Source organism: Odontesthes bonariensis, chromosome 7 (assembly GCF_027942865.1).
Source record: "Odontesthes bonariensis isolate fOdoBon6 chromosome 7, fOdoBon6.hap1, whole genome shotgun sequence".
NCBI classification, from domain to species: Eukaryota; Metazoa; Chordata; class Actinopteri; order Atheriniformes; family Atherinopsidae; genus Odontesthes; species Odontesthes bonariensis.
In genome coordinates, this window is record NC_134512.1 from 33,465,780 (window position 1) to 33,484,021 (window position 18,242).

The 18,242-nt window shown below is 43.2% G+C and overlaps 1 protein-coding gene across 2 annotated transcripts in view; it reads right to left on the reverse strand.

The window, feature by feature from the left end:
• The window catches only part of parvaa (parvin, alpha a), a 30,032-nt gene that overhangs the window by 2,209 nt on the left and 9,581 nt on the right, over window positions 1–18,242 (reverse strand). For both annotated transcript variants that reach the window (XM_075470611.1, XM_075470612.1), the window contains exons 4-12: window positions 17,107–17,209; window positions 15,846–15,986; window positions 9,143–9,258; window positions 8,908–8,966; window positions 5,175–5,194; window positions 5,014–5,075; window positions 4,105–4,173; window positions 3,902–4,003; window positions 966–1,038 (exon numbers count right to left, since the gene is read on the reverse strand). In XM_075470611.1, coding sequence (XP_075326726.1) covers window positions 966–1,038; window positions 3,902–4,003; window positions 4,105–4,173; window positions 5,014–5,075; window positions 5,175–5,194; window positions 8,908–8,966; window positions 9,143–9,258; window positions 15,846–15,986; window positions 17,107–17,209 — 745 coding nt within the window. The remainder of the gene's footprint in view (window positions 1–965; window positions 1,039–3,901; window positions 4,004–4,104; window positions 4,174–5,013; window positions 5,076–5,174; window positions 5,195–8,907; window positions 8,967–9,142; window positions 9,259–15,845; window positions 15,987–17,106; window positions 17,210–18,242) is intronic.

Sequence of the window (18,242 nt, forward strand, 5' to 3'; positions counted from 1 at the left end):
ATGACTTGCTGCTATCAGTTGTGTGTTTTGCCTTTAAGTGATATTTTAGACTGGAACTACTACGCTGAGAAGACAATTCAACAAGTTTTTTTTAAAATTTATTTTGAAATACGTGCTTTTATGTTGAAACAAGTAAAACAGGAAGTAGCGCCGGTTAGCTCTGTGAGCTTCACACAGAGGCCGAGGAGCACCTGTAGCGGTGATGTTACCTGCTAGTTTATTTTTATTTTATTAGTCCATGCTTCATGGTGTTTGCTGTAACTGTGTGAATGTGATGCATTCAACAGACTTTTACAATAATAGAACCTGCGTTGATGCGCGATAAAATATTTATCGGCGTTAAATAATTAACAAGTTAACGCGATAATAACGAGTTAACTCGCCCAGCCCTAGTTTATATATCTTTAATGCAGTTTTCACGGTGCTGTAACAATATAAGGGAATAAAGTTGCTGATCAAAGGCATTCTGCTACCTGGTGGATTTTATTCCAAGAAACTTTACACATCAGTCGAGACTCTCAGCCGTTTTAGTCCAAGGGCTGCTACATACACATAACATCACTGTATGATGACCTTTAACCTGCATATAAAATGTCATCACATTCTTTATAATTTCCAAGTAAAGGTCGTTTTTCTGGTGTCAACCGAAAACCTTTGCCCTAATATTCATCAATTAGCGAGGCTCAAAAATGATGAGACACGAGCAACGTTGCTCCAGGTCTGAAAGGGCAACAGACGAGTCTGCTGCATGCAGTCTGAGCACCTCACTGCTGCTGTCGGAAACAAGGTCGACGACACGAGCTGGAGGACGACCACGTGGTCATATCTCACTGTGAACAAGTCCTTTGACCGATTTCTAATGTGAAAACGCCGATGAATGAAGCTTAAGAAACTTATTGTTACATTCATAGGCGACAGTATGGATTAAAGATGCAGAGCTCGAATGTGATAAATGCACATCCTACCCTCTGGTCGGGGCTTTGGCCGCTCCAGACCTCCGTCCTGCATCAGTTCAAAGGAGAACGACACGTTGTGAACCTGCAGACACAAAACGAAGCCATTACATACATACATCGACCCTTTAAGCTCTCATATGTACGAATCACACAACTCCCACACAGCGCTGAGCTGAGAAGAGAACATACATTCCAGGTGGATTCATCTGTGCAACCACGGCTTCATGTGTCGGCAAACAGCGCAGCTCTGTTGAGCCTTCAGCAGCTGCACAAACACTCTGCACCCTCATCTATCATAAGGACAGATGTCACCGGCATCACGCAAAGAAAGGGATGCTCTCACTTAAAGCCAGCTGATTCGTGTCATTAGAGGCCAATGAGTAACATGTGATTATCAAATATTTATTACAGCTCACATGGGACAAACCGAGTTTGGACGTGCAGGCGAACGACGGCAGCGAACAGAACTGCCGTTTATTCAAACCACGGCACTAGAATTTTCTTCCTTTAGACTTTTTGAAGGTTTTGTCTTTCAGTTCTACAGAGCTGACTTCTGAGGGAAAAAAAATACTGTAAGTGAGGAGGGAAACCAATCGGAGAGAAGAGATCGAGTAGGAGAAAGATGTTTTTCTAGTCTCTGCCCATTGTATATACACGTGTGTGTGTGTGTGTGCTCACGCTGCTGTGAAGTACTAAAAGCTTTGCCCAACAAGGGCTTATTGTGTGAAAAGCGTGACCTTAGCCCATCAAATACAAAAAAAAAAAAAAAAAGAGGAAGAATCTGAAGAAGAGATCTACTGAGCAGAAGCAGGAGTGCTTTTTAGATGCCTTGAGCTACTTTTCTCAGCCCACCCCCGGTGTATCGCTGATAGGTCTCTAGGCCCTCAAACCCCCCCAACACACACACACACACATAGAGAGAAAGAGCTGAGCCCCTAAGCCACTCCAGTGTTTCCCTGTGCAATAGGAGATTACAGATGCTGTGGGGCTGGTGCCTGTTCTTCCGGGCCAGGAGTGTGTTAGTGTGTGTGTGTGCGCGCGCGTTTGTGAGCAGTTGTGTACATTGTAGCACTGATGCCCATTTTGCTTCGCAGCTTGGCAGGGGCCGCTGGCCAAAACCCAAACAAAAGGCTACTGTGGTGTCTCCGCAGATTGCCTGTTCAGAATACCGTAGTACCACAGAGGCCAATAGAGGAGAGGTGGGCGGCTCTGTGCTGAAAGGAAAACGGACAACATTTGTCAAGCCATCGAGTGGAGAATCTTGGCTCCAAAGTGCACAGGTCTGCTCAGAAATGGAGTATTGATTTAGGAGTGTTCCTTAAACTGTGGGCGAGGACCAAAGATGAGTCACAACCACGTTTTCCGTGGATCTAAAAAATAAATAAAAATAAAAAATGGGTTAATCAATGTGCTGGAGCGCATTCGAGGTTTATGCACCTGCTAATCCAAAAATATGGAAGGAAGAAGGTTGCATTTGTGTATTGTGAGTTTTCGTATGAATTGATTTTATTATGCAAAACACTTTGCGCTGCTTTTGTATAAAAAGTGCTCCATAAATAAAGTTTGATTCATTTTGGTCAGTTCGGGCTGATGTCTTGAATCAATATCAAAAGTCATCATGGATCCTTTACTGATGAAATAGATGTCGGAATTAGCTAAATAAAGTACAAAATAACAGAACGGTGTTGATTTAATGAGAAAAAGCTGAATTTATTCATCGATGTCATGGCAGCAACACTAAAACTGGAAGAAAATAAGAATGAAGATTAAATGTGTTACATCTTCTGCAGATAACAAAACAAAGCAGAGCGCAGACAGAACAACAACACTGAGGCTTGTACTGAGGAGAGACCTGTTCAAGGTGCTGCACACCATCTACCACCACTTCTGCACAGTTGGCCTAAAGTGTAGTATGAATGGGACGATTATTTTTCATGTCACAGGCAGCATAATTAAGCACAGTTACAGGTGCACAAGGCTTCGACTCCACTTGCACGTTAAATGAAACTGTGGCATATTTTCTGGATCATCAAAAGTCAGTGTGAGGATAAAGTGCTTAAAACACTCTTACTGTGCACCCACTGCTGCATGAATGAGCGCTTGTGCTTTTTTTTTTTTAAATGGAATTATAGGAAATTAAAGAATTATATTATCTGAAATTTTCACAGAGAAGTGATTCATGACATTCGTCACGGACTCATTCGCCCTCTGATGTGAGACCTGCCGGACCCTGGATCTGTCACCGCGCAATGCAACGATTGTCACTACACTTGCTCACAAAGAGCAACAATAACTCCCACTGCAGATATGAATACGCTTTGACAGGAAATAAAGTCCAATCCGACACGTGCTTATCATCATGTGTGATGGACGTCTATAATTCAGCCCTAAAGACGTCTTATTTTGGAAGAACGGATACACAAATTGTTTGATTGTCACACGCGGTTGCACTGTTATTCCAACATACAGGACCTGTCGGATCACACCCTTGTATAAATAATGAAAAAAGGGGAGTGGCTTAGCTCTCTGCAGGTGACAGAAGAGGGGCAGGGCTCCAAGGAAAAAAGGCTGGGAGACTCTGCTGAAGGAAAATCTTAGTGACTGCTCTGGAGAGTAGTGAGAAGCTACAGACTAAACCTTTACAACAGACGGGAGCAGCAGCTAAATTAGCATTTTATTGTCATGGCGATTCACCAAACTGTGTCCGACACAAACTAAAGGTCATCACATATCTGGAAAACGCATGACTGAACTAATATGCTGTGTCAGCAGCCCTGTGCTTTACTTAAATAGCGACCTGAGAATATTTCTGCCTACATTTTGATACCTTTTTAACGCTAACATTACAGCGCCTGTCCTCCATCAGGAAGGCAGCGAGAAGCCACACAGGAATGTTTCCCCGACAGGAAACGCTTTTCAGAGCTGGAAAAATAATCCCACTTTACCTTCTGGTCAAAAATCTCTGGTGTGAGAAAGAAGTTGTAGAGTGGCACGAAGTATCCCTCCAGCAGCCCCATCAGCAACACCAGATAAACCCCATCTGCAAACTGAAGAGCAGCACGATCAGAAACACTCTGAGGAGCTGAACACCCGATGCCTGAAAGGGTTACAGGAGATAAATCCTGTTTCAGCTGGCTGTGAGACTTACCTGTGTGTCCAATTCAGACACCTCTAAGTTGAGCTTGTTCAGGTGTTTGTTCACAAATGTGATCAACGTCTGGAAAACAACAAAGAAGTGTCAGATATAGAAGCTGTTCACACAAAGATCTGCACAAGTTGATGGCCTCACAGCGGACTGCCTGAGTCTTTCAGCAGGAAAGATGGAGAGGAGTTCAGGGTTGAGGATTTTACCGTCTCTGACTCACAGAGGCAGTTCAGACAATCAAAACAAAAAGTAACAGGCAGATCTTTAGGCTCTCAGGCCGCTCTGCATACAAGGATCTCATGAGTCAGTGTGGAAATCAATAAATGGACTTAATATGGACTGAGTTTGGGTGGAAAACCATTCTCTGGTCTCCTTTTTGGAAATCATAGAAGCACACAGTTCAGACACCACATGAAGCTCCACAAACTCCAACAGCTCGGCTCTACAAATGAAACCGGGTACTAAACTGACCTGCCTGCAGTCCGGACCTTTTACCCACTTTAAATCATCATAAAACGAAGAAACAAGAAGAAAAGCTAAAGTCACAGCTAAAATCACGCAGAAATGTGGAAAGATTTTGCTTTGGACAACTCCTCAGCTCCCAAACACTTAGTTTGTCCATAAATGGTAAACATGCCCCTCTCCCAACATCCCAAACTCAAATCAGTGCATATTTATGATTAAAAATGAAACATTTCTCTGTTCCCACACCATCCAAGTTTATCAGTGGCTACAAACACATTAAAAATGTCTATATTTGCATTTTTGATTACCATTTAGACTAAAACCTGAAGTACAGGTTGAGGTAAAAATTTAATTTCCTATGCTGGTATGAAAGTTCCCACTTCTTCATGACGGTGTTAGACATGGTCGATGAACCCGTGACACCACGTTTTAAACTCGGTACTGTACCTTTTTGACAACATTCAGCTTATCTGGAGCGTGGTCAAACAGGGTGTCGAAAGCGTCGCGCTCTGTGGAAAGTAAACACAGAAAGTCTTTAAATAAGAAAAAACGTGCACTTCATCATGAAAACCTTGGTTCGATAATTCCTCTTTTTGATGAAAACGTACCGTGTCGACCGGAGAAAGCCCTGAAGAAAACAAAAAGAGGAAGAAAATGTGTCAGATACAGAAATCAGAGACAGTTTCTGCTTATTAACAGTTTCCCATTTGAATAGTCACAGAAAACAAGAGAAAATAAAAGACGTTTCCAGTTCAATCGCAGAGGAATGCAGAGAATGGAGCCGGGTCTCATTGTTAATGATTTGATTAACAATAGACGCATGCACACCTTGAGTATTCAAATACCGAGGTTTCATCAGTGGGATGGTCACAGCGACCACATACTACAGCTCAATGCAATAATCTCAACAGGGCCACAGTGCTGCAGGGTATTAAAACAATGACTGAATACTCTCTGAACACGCAGGTTTTCTATGGGAATGGAGGGCCTCTCGTCTGTTATCACAGTGTTAGCACTTCGGAGGATGTTGTTGGAAAGGGTCAGGTGGTTCTGGAGGGTAGAAATCGCTGCAGCACCAGCGTCCAAGTGGAAGAGATATCGCAGTGGACAGGCCAGCAAGAAATGGCAGGCGCACACACACACAAAAGCACGCGTTCACGGTGTAATCTCTGATGGCAAACGCAGGCAGGTCTGGGCACCGATCCTGGCCGTGTGGTAATAGCCGCATTTCCACTGTGACCATGCGAGTGTGTGTGAGCCTCTGTGAGCGTTATTAGCAGTCTACCAGTCTACCATGACAAAGTGTGTGTGTTGGCCTGGTGTTATCTCCCCCGTTGCGGCTGTCAGGCTGCAGGACTGCCTCACAGGGGGACAAAAAAGTGCGTCTGCGATTTAAATGGTCTAATTCTTCAGCTAAGGGTGCCATCACACCGACTGCACGGATACAATGGTCGTCTCTTCACCGGCGCACAATATTAGGATAAAACTAAACTGTGAAAGGATGAACACCAAGCTTCAAAACTCTTTGAGATCAAGATCAAATTGTGTTTGCCTGTTGCAACAAATATCAGAAAAGGCAGAGACCAGTACTCAGTCAGCTTCACAGCAGTGTGTTAAACATCCCTGATCTCTTTACACTCTCAGAGAATAAAGTACAGAATTGTACCTTTAGGGGTTCAATGGCTTGTCACTGGGGCAGTACCCTCAGAAGGAACAGTTTTGTACCTTTGTGGTTTGTACCTTACAGAGACCAATCTTGTACCTCTGGTGGTAGTTTTGTACCCTTATACTGAAGTAGCCTAACACCACGTCCTGACTGAAAGCGAGCGAAACTGACGTGAAACAACGACGGAATTTGGTGAGGGTGTCCTCATATGCAGCGTGACGATTTTGTCACGAGTGATTCTATTGGTTCACTTGAAACACCGAGTTCTCTGGCTCCCTTGGGTTCAGATCTTTGTGGTACGGGTGTTTGGGGTCATAAACCATCGGGTGCTGTTCCAAGGTAAAGATCAGCTTCTCCTCGTCCATTATTCCCTGAGTGCTGCTGACCTGTTGCTAACTAGCTTGTCAACAGGAAGCAGCGTGTTCCTTTCAACCAATAAGCGTTTAGGGGCGGGACGGCGCCGCCAAATAGAGACAGCACAAGCGATTTTATAAGGGGTCGGCGTCATCGCTGGACGGAGCGACATCGCTCGCGGCAAGTCAGGACAGGCTGGTTGAAAAGTACGCATTCTAATCACTTTTTAAATCGCTCGCTTTCAGTCAGGATGAGGTGTAACACAGACTGTCTGTACCCCAGCATGTAGAAAAAAAAAGGTATATATATATATCTTTTGGACCCTCAAAAAAGGTACATATAGGTACCTTTAGATCCAATAATTAACCCTACGGGGTACGTTAGTATAGATCGTACCTCAGGGCACAAAAAGGACTCGTACTGTACCCCTATTTCTGAGAGTGTATCTTAGTTCCTCCACAACTGCTTTGTTCAGACGTTTAACATCACTCCGACTTCTTCTGCTGAACGATGCTCAATGCTACATCGTGTTAGGTGTTGGCAGACATTCCTCCAAATCCCAGGGTTGCTGTGGCGACAGCCGGGAAACATCTTAAATGCAGAAACTGACATATTTCGTGTGGTAGGCACTTCGTTTTGGTCTCTGTGACAGTGAGCGTGCAAACCTGCGATGATGCCGAGGTAAAAGCCTCTACTGAGGTCTCAAAGGAACAGATGAGCAGATAATGTGGCTTTCAGGCTGACTGCACTAATTTCTTTTAATCTGTTTGCAACTGAATAACCCTCATGGTGCTGTGGAAATCTGCCCACATCGGGCCCAGTCTCACACACACACACACACACACCACTTTAACCTGTCACATTAACTGACAGAAACACACAGCAGTTAAGGGTTAATCGTATAATCAGCCATTGGGAGGAATCAGCTTTTGCTTTAGATGCGCGTCGCCGGTGAAACAAACAAAGAAAGGTGTGCTCTACGAGTGAGGAGAAGTAAAAACACTGGCACGGCTTAAGCAGTGTTATCAGAGGTCATACCTTCAGTCATATTACACCTGTACTGCAGCAGCTCCATTTAAACTCTGCATCATTTATAAATGCCATCAACCACCTCGCCACCTCTGGATCTCTCTGAGCTCCTCAGCACCAACACACCCAGCTGTGCTGTTAGGTCGTCCTCCTCCGTCCAACTCCCCCTCTCACCTGCTCGCTTGTCCATCCTGGGAGGCATCCTCCCTCCCGGGAGCCTGCAGCCCCCCCCGGCGTAAAACATTTAGATTCTTTCACCCCCAAAAACTCCCCTTTTCAGACAGGCATATTCTCCTTAAAGGGATAGTTCGCCTCTTTGGACATGAAGCTGTATGACATCCCATATCAGCAACATCATTTATGAACATCGACTTACCCCGTGATGCGTCCTGTGAGCCGAGTTCCAGCCTCATTTTGGCGTTGACAACGGTAGTCCGGCTAGTTTGCTAGGGTCCCTAATATAAAGTGTCTTGCTTTTTAAAACAATATGCGTTCAAAAGAGTAATACATTTGCATCACAAAATCGTCCCTCCAGAAAAAGTCAGATGTCAAAAGTCAAATGTATTACTCTTTTGAACGCATATTGTTTTGAGAAGCAAGACGCTTTATTTTCGGGACCCTAGCAAACTAGCCGGACTACCTTCGTCAACGCCAAAACGAGGCGGACCTCTTTTCATGTCAAAAGAGGCGAACTATCCCTTTAATCCTGGGACTGAACTGACCTCACTGTTGCATTTTATTGTCGTTTTATTATGTTTTCTTTTTACTATTTTGACGGTTTTGTGTTGCACATTATTGAGTCTTGACCTCGAGTGTCCCGAAAGGCTCCCATAAATAAAATGTATTACTGTCAGGAGGACATCATCGCTTACCTTTCTATAGTTGCACACAGGCTTATTCAAAACTTAAAACTAAAGCTCCGTTGCTCGTTTGCGCGGCCGCCTCCAGTAAATCTGCTCCAAGGCCTAAGAAACGTGCAGAATCCCTGCATATCCACATGCATAGTTCTGCTTTTAGGCATCTTCTCGCTATCATTTTGCTCTTGAGGCCGTCAGCTTTCTGTTCTTTGAGAATTTTCGCCGATCCAGTTCTTGCAAAATTCAACAAACTTTATCATAGATTCTGACTCTGTAGCCAAGATGAATCAGTAAACTTCATAGAGATACTCGTGGTAACCAGACTGGGTGCTTTTATGCGTCTCTTTGGCTTCTTTGTGGCGCCATCAGTCGTGATCCTGAGCACATCGTGTGTTGTGTGGTGTAAGAATGAGTCACACAGTGGAGGGTACTCACTCCGTGTTGCCAGTGATTTCCTCTTGAATCTGCCTGGACTGAAGGATGCCCTCTCTTTTCTGAAAGACATAAAGGGAGGACACAGCGCTCATGTTGTGCAGCTGAATACGACCGCACAATAAAGAACAAGGTGGCGACTAATGAGGGGATAAAAACTCAAGGCTGGAAACCACATAAAAGCTAAAGTTTCAAAAAAAGAAGGCGACACTTGAAATCAAATTCATTTTCCACCCACCTGGACGACCACGATTTGAATGGAGACGTGGTCTGGCAATCTGATTGGTGCTCTGAAGTGTTGTGACAGCGCCACCAGCAGGTGAAGGATGGCAACAATGCTCTTAGCATGAACCGCTGATATGAGAAGAAAAAATGCATCTTAAAATACAACCGCAAGCAGGTAAATTCCTGTTACATTATAACAGTTATTTAGATCACAAACTGTCTCAGTCAGCATTAAAAGGGCTCCGGAATAACTTCTCCCATTCGTAGCACCGGTGCTCCAAACAAAACGTCAACTTTTTCACAGCTTTTCCTTCCTGAATACATTACTGACAAATAAAACAGAACAATTTCCTTCAGCTGAATCTCTTTCTTTAGAATAAAACATGAACTGTCGGCTAAATCGTGAGTTCATTATCAAAGCAGTTATGATGGTGAAGTCGAAACTGAAGTCACATTCAGTTTAATTCTGTTCAGAAGATAAACGACACCCATGAACGTGAGTGGCAGCTCTTCTTTTATAAGCTGTGCTGAATGTGGCTGGCAGGGGTGTCGCACTTCCATCTGTCTACGCTCCTCATCTTTGTCTTATGAACAGCGCAGAAGTGTTGGGTCACTGTTGGCCTCTCCTTTCCACACTGAGACCATCTGCTCAGAACATAGGCCGCCTAATGTGAGGTTACAAACCGCAGAGATTTGACCCAACCGAGGGGAGCCCACAAGTTTGCATCATGCTTTGTTTGTGCTCGCCGTTGTCACCCTCGTGCATGACGTAGTTCCTCTATTTCGACACCACAATAGCTGGAGCTCAGGGCGCTTTTGTTTTGTCTTGGCTGGTCGTGAGACCCTCGGTTTTTTTGTAAGCTGCACAGAGCGAAGGGCATCAAAAACTCCTTAAAAGTGAAACCGAGAAGTTATAACTGTGCAGTTCTGAATATTATTCCTGCTGTGCGCCTTCCTCTAAAACTTTCCTGAGGTGTTGGGGCCTCATTAGGGGTCTCAGTAGCGACCCCTACTGTTTAGGAAGAAACCTGCAGTGAGTCCATAGCACCCGAAGCGTTGGTATGAATCCTGAGGTAGGATTCCCACAGACGCCATGCTGTCACGCTCAACAGGGGGCGGGGCCTGATGCCTTCAACTGTAGCGACAGTCAGTTACGATATCTGACACCCAATTAGTTTGAATGGTTGCTGCCTCTCTGCTGTCGCTTGAAAGAGTTCAATTCTTCCGGCAAAGCGAAGCAGTGACCCTAGAATTCAAATCGGAAACATGAGGCGTGTCGTAAATGTGTGCCGCAATCTGAGCTGTGTTGGTGCTGTTGCTTCAGCTGTGGTCAAAGTGGACAAACCTGCTTTTAGTGAGGTGAAACTAAGTGTTGAGTAATAAGATTAAGATCAGATTTATTGTCATGAAACACATGGAATTTTGTCCTCTGACACACAGGGTCACCCACTCATAAGCCGCATTCGGACAGAGCAGTTCTAAGAACGCCGTTCTAAGAACGGTCCTCCTTGAATTTCGGTCTAATAACTGTCCTCCAGGGGAACTGTTTCAGTTTGCATTCGCACATGAGTCGGGACCTGACAGAGACTGATGCGACGCAACCGTCTGCGACAGTGATGTGTTACTTTAGCGCCACATTCAACAACAAAACAAAACCCGCAAAAAGTAAGGAGAGAAGAAAAAAAACACTTTAGCTAACATGGAGAGCGGGGAGGCCACCGTGTTCATGGTCTGCATGACGGTGATAATAATCATGGACGATCACATCAGGCGTCTAACATCGAGGCTGGAAGAGCTCACAGAGAGAGTCAGGATCAAAAGAGCTGCAGACAAAGGAGACAACTTTTAAGTTTAACTTATTAAACACGCGCAGGTTGTGTCCGTGTCGTATGAGGAAACATTTCAGCCTGACAACATGACAAGGGGCGGAGCTACCGACCACCAAAAACCTCCGTCAGATGTGTTGCTATGGAACCCAGAACAGGCCCAGCTGAGGAGAAGGAGCTAAAATGGTTCCAGGAACTGAGGGCGATGGTCCCGAGTTCCTTAGAAGGTTATAGGAACTGCAAAAGGTTCCTACAGTGTGAATGCGGCTATTGAGCCTGGGGCGGTGGGCAGCCATTCACGGTGCCTTACTCAAGGGCTGTCAGTTTCCCTGATCTTTGAGTGGTGAGAGTGGGAATAGAATGACCAATCCTCCGGTTATTGCACGACCCACTCTAACCACCTTAATAAAGACTGTTCAGTGCAGCCGCTGTCTGAACTTTTCACCTGTGCTTCTGTGCTATCAATGGTAGTTGGCACTTGGATCTCTTTGTTAGGTAATTGGTAGCTGTACGCCCTTCCTGGCTCTGGCTGGCTTGAGCCAACATGCAACCTATCAGTATTCGATCATAGAGCGATCACCGGAGGACTGCATTTCTGTCCCTCAGCAGAGGCTGAGAGCACCTACGACTGACACCTTAGAGCAGGCACAACGCCCAGCACGCTTTCTACAAGTCCTGATTCAGCTCTTCGGCTCTTTAAGCTCTGCAGAGACGGACTGATGAAGACTCTTTCATTTGAATCAGGTGAGCAGGAGCAGGGAAACATGGAAAACACACGGGGCAGCGCGCCTCGAGGACAAGTGTTGGACAACACTGCCTCAGAGGTATAAAGTGGTCCTATGTGGGAATCCAGCCTGATGGCGCTGTGCTGACGTCATAAGCTAAACTGCAGCTTTAGCTCTCTAATCTCGCTCATACAAGACACACATAGACGAACATGGTTACAGCCTGGAGACCTGCTATGTTGGCTGTTTATAGGCAATCCACCCCTGCTGCGTTCATGCACAGTCGAGGACTGCATTGGGACTGGGACCACACGTGTCCCGTAGGGCCCAACACGATTTTAACATGCAACACCGGCTTCAGTGTCACTAGCTTTAACCACAATGATGGAGTCAACAAATCAAGTTGACATGAAGTTTAAAGCAGACAGCTCAAATCTGCGCAGGTTTCTCTGTTGCAAACATGTTTAACACATTAAATAGAAGACAGAAGAAATAGAAAAAAAAATTAAATAAGTAGAACTAGCATGTAAGCAGGATTTGAAGGAGGCAGAATTAAGAAACACTCCCAGGGCTCTGTATTCTGTTCTAGTGATTTAGCCAATCTTTTCTTAATGTCTAATCTTTTTTATATCTCCAAGACACGACCATCTACAAGCAACGTGCATCTCAACATTTTTTTTAAAATCCTTTGTATTCTTTTAATGAACTGACATTGGGATGCCAAATAACAATAAAAATATTTCCTCAAATATTTTTATCTTTAAAGGAATTTACAATTAAGGGCTTTACATGGCAAGGACGCCCTGCTTCAACAGTAAATACAAACAAGAGATAACAAAAGTTGCCTTGAAATGATATTAAAAAAAAAAAAAAAACACAACACCACAAAAATACAAGCTTCAGCCGGTAAAACGGACAGAAAACTCTGCAGTGAGGTGAGCCGTGAAGAGCCTGTTCAGTCAGACGCACCGAGTCACATGTCATTACTCATCCAAACAGAGAGGATTTACAAAAACAAAGCAATCAGGATCAATTAAGAGCCTGAAGTCTTTGATTGCGCCCTGTGGTAATGGAGCGTCGCAGAAAGATGCTAAGAGCCGTCATAAAAGCTCAGATCCTCACTGCACACGAGGATCCCAATAGGTCATACCAGGGATGAGGGTATTTCTCTGGCATCTGGAGGCGGGATGAAAGTCCGGGCAAACAAAAGTGAATTGATTAAGAGAAAGGCTTCAAATAAAAGGACAGCAAAATCAATTACATTCCATGTTATCGACTGTGCTCTTTAGCATTTTTGGGGACATCTTGCTCCAATAGCTTTTCAAGGACGAAGCTCCCATCGGAGGAACATTTAAGAATGTCAGATTATTTGGTCTGAAAGAAATTAATTTGATCTGGCCTTTGTGTGGGTCACTTCACTCACTAAATCAATTCTGTTTCTCTGTGTGTGCGCCATCTATTTTCATGGCTTCCTCATACAGTAAATCTGCTCTTTATTCATCCTCCCACCCCCCCGGCTCATGTTATGTTAGCTAATGTATGCAATTATTTTCAGCACTTCTTGTTTTTAAACACTCTTATCCATCAAGCAACGTCACCGGACAGGAAGCCCGACAACCTCGACATACTGTAAGACGACAACAGAACTATCTTTAAGTTATGAGAGAAAACAGGAAGTCACTGAAGTCACTGAAGTCACTGACATGGAGTCAGTCTGAAGAAGAAACTCAGAGACGGTTTCAATTTCAAGGGAAAGTTATTGGATGACACGACTGGTCAAGCACCCTGTTAAACTACATGATGTCATACAAAGGGGGACACACACACCCCAATTATCATTATTAGAACCTTTCAGTAAGATCAAAGACCGTTTGGAAGCAGCATCAGCACAGATGCACCAAACTGAACTCAGATATGTGGCAAAAGCCTCAAGAAAATGTTTAAAAGACATTTATTTAAAAGAAATCAATGATAAAAAACTGTCCATGCTTCTGCCTCTAAGTCCCATAAGAATGTAATGAATTCATCTCGTGAGGTCACCTTCTTTAAATTTGAAGTGATTGTGAAATTCATTTCATGCACAGGCAGCAGCGTAGTTAAATGCCCTTTTCCCCCCAGTTCAGCGTGGGCTCTGGAAACAGACGACAGGAATAAATCCTGATCTCCAAGAGAAGCACTTCCTGAGTTCCCCCCCCCCTTTTAAATGTTGGTCTGCAAATAAGGAGGAAGCAGACCAAGAATAGCTTTGGAGATTGGAACATACCAATGACTAATTGTAGAGAAATCGGACAGCGAAACACGAGCATACAACACGCAGTGGTGGGTTAGAGATTAAGAGTTCATTAGAACCCTCAGAGCTCCATGATAGACTAATCTAATGCATTTAATACATGTGAACAGCATCATCATAATCCAGCACAGGCATGAAGTAGCTTTTTTTAGTCTTAAATGCCAGACACAACTTGTTTCTGAAGTAAAAACCTAACTTCATCCCAAGTTTTTGTTCCAGTTGCTGGAAACGAGGCATAAAAGATAAAAGGATCATCTATTACAATTTGTAAATATTTGTAACGAGATATAGACTAAATAACAGAGCCCCGAAAAGTAGCTTTAAAGGCTAAAAAAGGATTCAGCATCACAGATGTGAACGTTAACCGCGCCCCAACGCATCATAACGGATGCTCACTGTTCAACTTCTTCCTCCTCCTGCAGATGCAGATCTATTGAAACACGGCTCTTCATACAGGAACTACAGTAAGAACAGTGCGTTTTAATTGGCCGATGAGCCTGTGCATTGTATTTGTTTACCTACTGGGAGGCCTGATTTTAACAGAAAATTCTCCAGATTCTCTGAAACCATTTGTCCTCAAAGCATTTCATGGAACAGTGAACCGTCTCCACCTTCAAGTCTTCATTATCTGTCTTTATTTCACCAATACTTTAAGACAATTGAATGAATGAATGAACGAACTATTGCCCTGTTTTTTCAGAGCTGCCGTGTTGTTGTTGTTACTGGGAGCTATCAGGGGGGCTTATAGGAAGCGTTCTACACACGCGTCTAGTGGGATTACGTCATCGCCGCGCGCCGCTGCAGCACAGCGGTCGGCTAAATTCACACAAAGTTTGCTACTGCTAGTTTTGTGCAACAGAATATTTATCAGATTTTGTAGCTGAACGTATTTTATGCCAGAAATAAGCTCCAGGTTTAAAAAAAACTAACTTTCTCTTTAAGCTTTTACAGTTAATATGTAGTTTTTGCTCTATTTATGGGTTTAAGTGATCTGCAAATCCTTTTACTTTTACCTGCATAAAGGCGACTGATAAATTGATTCATTATTTTTTATCTTTATTTCTTTCTTTACGCAGTAATTATGTTGCACCTGGTGGCAAAAGGAAAAGGAAGTGCGCTGGGACCTTGACAATAATTAATGTTATTCACCATGTCAGATAAAAGAGAGATGAAGCCGTCAATGTCAAGAGAGCTCTTCATTTGCCTTCTTCACAACCTGAACCTCACAGCTCAATAGAGAAAGCGAATTATTCCACTAAAGAGACAAGAACGTTCAAACATAAACACTTCACGCAGAAAGGAGACAATGAAGGTCAGGCTAAGAGTGCGATGCTTCATCATTGAGAACAGACCTTTCTAAATTTACTTTCTGGTAAATAAAAGAAATCATAAGTAATAAAGAATAGCAACAAGGAGAACTGAACTAAAGGAAAGTCTATGTGGATATGATGTCTGGTAGCTGATCTCATGGAGAAGTTAAGAAGCACAAGAACCAGAGTGACTATTTCTATAGGAGACAGAAATTGTTTTAGCTGCTAAATTTGATCAGTTTGGACAAAAACTGTCATAATTTTACAGATCAGAACAGAGTTATCATCACTAGCAGCTCAAACTAACTTCATTTCACTCCCAATGAGCATCCCCGTATGAGAAAGGGATCATTTTGGGGTTTAAGTGTGTAAAGTGCTTTAAAAGTGTTCACATATAACTTAAAAGAAAGACTCCAGTCCTGTGCATTGCTTCAGGAAATTCAAACGTATGCACGCTCATTAGCCCTCGTTCTCCAACCTTGTTAAGTGTATACAAGACCAAAACTGGATGCTCACTGCACACAGACTGGGTTATTATGAGTGTATCATCAGAGTAGTTCCTTACAGTCGACATTCCAGCGAATGTTCCGGGTGGAGAGTTTCAGCGAGTCGTTGATGCGCTCCAAAACAGTCTGCAGCTTCTGTTTCTGGGCGATCTCCGACTGGGTCACCTCGGCCACGTTCAGTTTCTCACCCTCCAGCTTTTCTAAGAACACACACGAACGCGAGGACAGACAGCGATGAGTTTACAGCCACTGTGGATGAGTTTTCTGTGCTAGTTTTATGCTCATTAAAAAGAGGCACACAGCACAAGAGATATTGAAAATGTTAAAAGCTCATCTTCATCTGCTGTTCCTGGGCAGAACAGAGGTTTTTTTTTCAGAAAGAAACAGAAAATAGAACAGCTCATGAGCAACACAAAGAACAATAACACTGACATCCAATCAACCATCATCAGTCCTGAGAGAGCGGATACTTCTCTGGTTAAAAGCATACGACCCAACGCTCTCCATATGCCCCACACATGTCCAAATACAGCTTTAACTACATTACAATGATAAGAATGAGTTTTTTTTTATCCAACAGTTGCATTAATGATCAGATCACAGATCAGAGTGTAATACAGTAAGAAAAATGTAAAAACTTCCTGCATGTGTGCATGATATTTAACATGTTGAACATCCTGCATCCTTAGCCCTTCTACAATTATATCAGTTTCCTCTAATACATGCTTACATTTTTTTTTACTAATTCAGTTTCAAACGTTAATGAGTCACCCTATCTATATCTGCATGCATCTGAAGATTCGTTTGTGGATAAATAACTTGGTAAATCATGAACAGAAATGGTCAAAACTGACCTAAAACTTTACTTAAATAAAGCTCAAATTGGGAAATCTGGGAGCACAAACTCTATAGAGTACATAAACATCACATATACATAAAATAACCCCCATCATCCTCTCATTAACTAACTTATCAACTAACCTATTAGTGCTGAATTTCCCCAAAGTCAGCCTCAGCCATGCCAGATTAAGTCACAATGAAGATAAAAAGATGCTAATTTCTGTGATAATCTGAGTTTTGATGAGGAGAATTGCCTCCTGGGACTAGATTGCAGCCATTCACCATTGCTGTGCTGTTGGGTTCTTACTCTTCTCGAGGACAGATTCCAAAGATTTAGTCTTTTAATAATATGGTCCAAAAGATGGGGAAAAACTACGGGACGCTAGGTTTAATATCCTGACAATTAAAGGGATTTTCCTGATTTGTTAAACTAAAATAATACAATGATGCTGCGAAATGTCAGCGGGTTCAACCCCTTACCAAATAGTTTCTGCAGAACTTGTCCGTCGTACAGATCTTCAGCCAGATCCTTCACAATAATCCTCTCCCCCACCAGAACATCATTTATCCAGTCGATCAACACCTGCGCAGAAGAATATGAAAAAGAACAGAACAGTCTCAACAACTTTGGAGGGAATCCTTGAGCCTGACATCTACAAGGTGACAAATGTCATCTCAGGTCACTTCCAAGACGCAGTCCAATTAGATTAGAACTCCATTCAACCATAATCCAATTAAATCAAATCCAAATTAGTTCAACTCAACACAAAAACAGTTGCCAACAGACGTCTGACAAACAAAACATCTGTTCTGAGCATGAACATGTGTATTTCTTGTTAGTCGGGATGTATTTCATTAGATTTATCATCAATCGACCGCTTTGTCCGCCCTCTCAGCTGTGATTATAAACCTGAACAGCAGCAACTTTACCAACAGATTCAAGCAAATTAAAGACAACACAAAACAACAGCCGCTCAGTTAATACCAGCTAACAGCAGCAACGAAGCTAAATCTGCATCTGTCTGTTATCCAGCTGTTGCTCTGAGCTCTGTCCAGCAGTCTAATCCGATCTGATCTTTATTGTTGCTCACACAGTTCATCTCTTCTTCCTCACTTCCTCTGATCACGTTGTCTCGGGTCTCCTCACTGCATCCGTCACAGTGTTTTCTCTCTTTTATCCATTATGGCAAAATTGTGTTGTTATCTAAGCTGCCGACGTGCTATTGTGAAGCAAAATGCTGCGAACTGCTGTGTCTCAGCTCCCGGGCGCTCCAGTGCAATATCAGACCCAGGAATGTGCACGTTAAGGGGTTAGAGTGCTTCAAAACGAGTCAGAAGCACGTAGGTTCACCACTTTATCTAGTGTTGCTTTCTCAACTCAACTCAACTTTATTTATAAAGCCCTTTAAAACACCCGTGGCTGAAACAAAGTGCTGTACATGAGTAACAACACGAAATATAAGGCATAAAACATAAGAACAATGTAAAAACAATAAACAATAACAATAAAAACAATAACAGAAACAGAGTGTCATTCTGGGTTAAAAGCCAGGGAATAAAAATGGGTTTTAAAAATGGGCAGTGATAAATTTTCAGAGATAATTTTTTTTTTTTTT